The sequence below is a fragment of the Echinops telfairi genome, unplaced genomic scaffold (assembly GCF_000313985.2).
Source record: "Echinops telfairi isolate 266 unplaced genomic scaffold, ASM31398v2 ScPeMD7_9;HRSCAF=40, whole genome shotgun sequence".
Classification (NCBI taxonomy): Eukaryota; Metazoa; Chordata; class Mammalia; order Afrosoricida; family Tenrecidae; genus Echinops; species Echinops telfairi.
This window is the reverse complement of record NW_022103906.1, coordinates 51,494,859-51,500,858: the sequence shown is the minus strand read 5'-3', so window position 1 is coordinate 51,500,858 and position 6,000 is coordinate 51,494,859. Positions and strand designations below refer to the sequence as shown.

General features: G+C 41.2%; 1 protein-coding gene across 3 annotated transcripts in view; it reads right to left on the bottom strand.

The window, feature by feature from the left end:
* ZDHHC2 (zinc finger DHHC-type palmitoyltransferase 2) overlaps positions 1-6,000 on the bottom strand; it is an 81,912-nt gene that overhangs the window by 30,162 nt on the left and 45,750 nt on the right. For 2 of the 3 annotated variants that reach the window (XM_045286658.1, XM_004696173.2), the window contains exon 4: positions 5,180-5,300. In XM_045286658.1, the coding sequence (XP_045142593.1) occupies positions 5,180-5,300 (121 nt within the window). The remainder of the gene's footprint in view (positions 1-5,179; positions 5,301-6,000) is intronic. The other variant, XM_045286659.1, reaches the window with a different exon arrangement.

Sequence of the window (6,000 nt, the reverse complement as noted above, 5' to 3'; positions counted from 1 at the left end):
TCTCTGTAGGTCATGATACAAGATTGGAAGAAAGAGTTTTAATTTATGTAACTAAAGACTTGATTCTTTCTTCACTTACACAAGTATCAGGAAGAGTTATGGATGACTGATTTTAGTGCATGTCATTTTACAGGATCCAACATCTACCCACATTATAGGAGATCGATTATTTAATAAGCAGTCCAATGGGATCAGTGTGAAACCAATAAACGTACAGTTTTCAAAAACCACGTGCAGCACATAACTACCAAATTTGTGTTAGAGAGGATTATAAGCCCTGGAAAAGGACGCCATTACAATAAACTAGAACACCGCAGGCTCTTGTTAGGCTGCTTTCAACAGTGAGGCAGGTTCTTCATCATCCCCTTGCAGCTTTTCTTTGCAGGAGTCACCTGGCCTGCTCAGCCCCCGAGTCAGAGTCTCACAAGCACATTCCAAGGATCAAGCAAAGTATGACAGTCTATGGCTGTGTGTGGTCCAGAAGAAATATAAGATGAACTATATTTGTAAATTCCCTAGTAGTCACATTAAAAGAAGTAAAGAGAAACAGGTAATAATATTACAGTTCATTTTGTTTTAGCATATATGCCCAAAATATTATCACTTCAACCTGTCATCAGTATCAAAATATCCAGTTGCTATTACAGAGGCGTTTGCTTGTGCAGACAGTGCAGAACCGGGAAGTGTTTCAATCTCTGTCCAGTGAGTCACTATGAATCAGAACCAACTCGGCAGCAGCTGACAACAAGAAGTCTCGGAAGCCCATTGTGTCTTTGACACGCTTTAGACGTGCTGCATTTTAAGTTCAATAGCTGCATGGGCCTAATGTCTACCACAATGAGAACACAGGTCTCAAGTCACCAAATTTCCAGTTAAATTTGGTAAACAATGCTCGCTTCTCTCAAAATGTGTGACCCTCTCTAACTTAAAGTACACCAGGCATAAAAATGTTTCAGATCAAATCTGAACTGGGTTATTACTTTCAGGAATCAGAACTATTTAGAAATACACTTTTTGGTTTCTAGCCAGTCTGTCTAATCATATTTAATCTTTTAAGAAAACATTCTCAATCTCATATTATGTTCAATCAAGATTACTACACTGCCAATTAAAATAATGAGTAACCCGACTATCATTCTAAAACTACAACAAGTGAAGACAGCCTTTTGTTTTAACTGCGTTGCTGGATTTCTGAAATGTCTTTATATAGTGTTATACATATTAATTATATAACTTTCAAAACTTTAATCAATGTTTAAAATGATAAATTAACCGCATCACCCCAGTTGTTATCTTCCAGAACTCTCCAGTTTGGGGAAAGGGTTGCGGGCAGGAGAAAGCTAACGTGCAAGTGATCAATAATAATACAGTTTGGAGAGCATTGTAAACAATAGATAGGTGAATCAGCAATAAGCACTGGACAAACAAAGCCCCAAACTGCCATTGAGTAAATTCTGAATCACAGTGACTGTACCTAAGGTTCTGAGACTGTAACTCATTCTAGTAGAAGACACCTCATCTTTCTCTCTCAGAGTGGCTGGTGGGTTTGATCCAATGACCTTGCGGTTAGCAGCTCAGCGCTTATGCCACAGAACCACCAGGACTCCTTATGCAGAAGAAAGAGAAGATAAATAATTTTCTTAACACACTGCCATACCACACTCCACTCTCAAATACATACGTGGTTTGACTTGTTCTCTCTGTCATGTTGTTGAGTAGATTCCCAATCATAGATATCCCTATGTGACCGAGTAGAACCGTACCACAGGGTTTTCCAAAATGAAATCTTTATGGGAGCAGATCTTCCTCGGGTGGGGCCACTGAGTGGATTCGAACTGGCAGGATTTTGGTTAGCAGCTGAGTACTTAACAGTTGGCACTGGGGCTCCTCTCTCTGTGAAAGATTCCATGCACACCAGGCAAGTGACCTCTTTTTCCCCCCTCTCTTTTGGGCATAGAGGAATTACTATGGATCAAATATGGGTAGTAAAGTCCTAAGCTGCATTATCACCCACATTCTTACTTCTCTCTCGAGTATAAGTGCTTCTAAAAGTTTGTGGAAATGCTCAATTCTTTTAATTCCATTTTCCACAATCTTTTTGAAGCCTCGTTTTATAGAGAGGATGAACACCAAATGAATCTGTCGGTTGCTTTAGTTCACAACTTTGCCAGTAGGACGCTGGAAGTTGTCCGCATGGCCCAAGGGGGCTGAGAAGAGCCTGTGACTTAGGGGTGAGAAGGGCCTTCAACTGCTTGTCTTAGCGCTGCTGGGACTGTCCCTCAGCAAGTCCCCTGTGCATGGTGCCGACCTTCCCATGCTACATTTCCCAGAAAGGCATCCAAGCACTGTAATATATCTGTCATGCTTTGTGCCATTTAGCCTAGTCGATACCTCTAACCAGCTCACCTTGATGCAGCAGGTAACCACATTTTTGACACCAGAAATATGAAGAAGAAAAAAGAAATGTGAAACTCTGATTCTATACCAGGCAGTCACAATTAATGGGAACCACAAATGCATCTCAGGAAATGAGCATAGCCCCCTGAGAAGAAGGAATGATCCTTTATGTCTCCAATGTTATGCAAACTACCCAAGGAGGTGACTGAGAAATCCCAAACATGGTTGTTTTTAGGAGTAAGAGCAGTTCTGCCATGGTGCATGCTTTCCTAAGTCAGTGTTCTGAAAACAGTAGGAAAGCTCTGGGCTCGGCCGAGGAGACCAGATGTTTGCACCTTGTTTGTCATGGACTAGTTTGAGAGATGCAAGCAGTCATCTCTTAAAGAAAAAACAAGCCACGACAGACTCTGACCCATTGCTGTGCAGCTGCTTCTGGCTCAGTGGCCCCAGAAGACGCGGTGGAACGGCTCCAGAGGGTTTTTGATTGAGCTTCTGGAAGCGGATTGCCAGGGCTTTCTTCTGCGGTGCTGCTGAAGAAACCTTTCGGTTGGTAGTCAATTGCCAACTCAGGGACCTCAAGACACCAGTTCCTATCCTAACTCATGGTGACCCTTATAGGTGTCACTGGAGAGCTATGCTTCAACAGTTCAATATTGAAAGCATCTTCAATAGTGAGTTTTTGAAGCCTCTCAAACAAACAAGCAAACTAAAACCCCACTCACTGCCATTGAGTCGATGCCGACTCACGGTGACCATGTATAACAGAGTAGAACTGCCCTGTGGGTTTCCGAGACTGTAACTCTCTACGGGAATAGAAAGCCATGTCCTTATCCCACAGAGCAGTGGGTATTGTTGAAGAGCTGACCCAGGGGACCGCTGTGTGTCAACTCCGCCAGCAGGGCTCCTGAGGGGCCTCCGGCAGACTCAACTACCTAATCTGTCAGTAAGTAGCTCAGTCCATTAACCATGCAGAGCTTGACTTCCCTTAATGTATACTTATATTCATATAGGGTAGCTCTACATAAATGAGCCGAAACACACCTCCTTTGTGGGATAGAACCTGCGATGACATATTAACTAAGAAAATTACACTTGCTAATGAAGAAATAATGACAACAGGATAAAAATTGTGTGAGAGAGTCAAGGTTGTATTCAATTATGGCTGTGAAGAAATATTAAGAGTATAAAGATACGAATGAAGCATTTTACATTCTTTTTTTACTAAGACTCTGAAAGCAATTAAACGTTTTACACTGAACGTACATCTCAATCTGGATGAGCATGGTTTTCCTGTGTGTGCAACTGCATATGACTTGTAAAGCTAATTATTTTTAAATGTAACTTTTATTGGGGGCTCTTACAGCTCTTATAACAATCCATTCATCCATTATGTCAAGCACGTTTGTACATATGTTGCCGTCATCCTTTTCAAAACACTAACTTTCTGCTTGAGCCCTTAGTATCAGCTCCTCATTTTTTCCCTCTTTCCCCCACCCTCATGAACCCTCGATAATTCATAAATTATTATTATTTTCATATCTCATACCAGCCGCTGTCTCCCTTCACTCACGGTTTTGTTGTTCGGCCCCTGGGGCGGGGGGAGCAGAGGAAGGGTGTTATACGTTGATCATTATGATCGGTTCCCCCTTTCTCTCCCCACCTTCTCCCTACCCTCCTGGTATCACTACTCCCATTACTGTTCCTGAGGGGTTTATCTGTCTTAGATTCTCTGTGTCGAGAGCTCTTATCTGTACCATGGTACATGTTCTGGCCTAGCTGGATTTGTGAGGTAGAATTGGGGTCATGATAATGGTGGGGAGTGAGCATTAAAGAACTAGAGCAATGGTTCTCAACCTTCCTAATGCTGCGACCCTTTACTATAGTTCCTCGTGTTGTGGTGACCCCCCAACCATAAAATTATTTTCGCTGCTACTTCATAACTGTCATTTTGCTACTGTTATGAATCGGGCAACCCCTGTGAAAAGGTGGATTGACTCCCAAAGGGGTCGCAACCCATAGGTTGAGAACTGCTGAACTAGAGGAACGTGGTATGTTTCATCGGTTCTATACTGCATCCTGGCTGGCAGGTGAGCCATGTTTTAAAACATTATAAGTCACATGGGGCTAGTTGCTACCATAATGGGCAGGACAGGTAGAAAAATCATCAAACTTCTAGTTGACTTTTGGTGCGCAAATATTAACATAGCCCATGGGCGTCAGTTTTGAAAACGCTTGGTTAATTAGATGACTGATAAATTATCTACAAAATCTGATTCAAGTAAGTGGGTTATTCATTGATGTTTAAAAAGTAGCACTAAGTTTGAGAGATAAGTAAAGAAATTATACCAATATCAAAATTACGTTTACAAAATTTACAGTTAAACCTTATATTCCTGAAAAAACACATACAATATTAATTTTTTACTCCTAATAGATATTCTACCCTTACATTAAATCAAAAGGCCCAACAGTAAAACTTCCGAAATAAATGCTACTAGGAATGATGGTTTCGACAGCTCTGGCATGCTCACTGAGTCACAGTGAGGTGGGCGGGCAGAACAGGCTTGCAGTCAGTCCTGTTGGGTTGAAATCTATCATCGTGCCGTATTGTTACCCATGTTTCCATCCTCTTTATGGAACCATACAGAGGAAGAGTCAGTAGCAATTCCAAGATACAAGAAAGAATTTTAAAATGCGGTGTGACAGGTTCAAATTTACCAACATGCTTCCACGGTCTCCACAGCACATCATCCTGGTATTGTCCAAGGGGCTGGGCATTTACCTCCAGACATGGTCCTGGTGTAGATGGGCAGGTCTTTGGCTGCTCGCCTGAGAACTTCCTGCTGCGCTTCTCCTCTTGGCTCTCTCTCCAGCAGTTCTTTCTCTGCATGAGAGAGATGGAACTGTGGAATAAATTTAAAATTTTAATAAGCTTTTGCCAAAAAAAAAAGATCCTATACTATGCCTCAAAAAAGGTACTTATGAAATATGAATAAAAATTCAATTTATTTATATATTCAAATTATTTATTGACCTATCATATGTATCATATTGGTTTACCAGATGAATTACCAGATGCTTTTCCTTATTTATAAATTCTAGATTGGGCATCATGTGCCTGATAATGACATTGTTTCAAAATGAGTAAGTAATGTTAATTGTTTTGAAAGGAAAACAAAAAAAAAACCCCACATTAAAACACGAGTAACCTGATGGTTCTATTAAAACCGACTATCTTGTTTGGAAATATTTTATTGGTATAAAACACATGACGCCGAGGAATATGCTGTGATATTCAATACATGTTAGAATATCTCTGGAGAAAGGATCTATCAAGCTCACACATGTTGACTCTGGAGAAAGGATCTATCAACTTCAGAACATGATTCCTGTGAGCTAGAATGCTGGTCTTCATGTCAACTTCAATGCCATCTTCTCAGGGAACTTCTACGATGTCCTCAGGAGAATAGGTGTTCCTGACGATGCTGTCCCTTCCCCTTGATGCCATCTTCGTCGGGTCCACGTGTTACATGCCACAGTTTGTAATTATTTGTTGATTTGTCCTTCCTCTTTCCTACCAGAATTTAACTCCACGGAAGCATG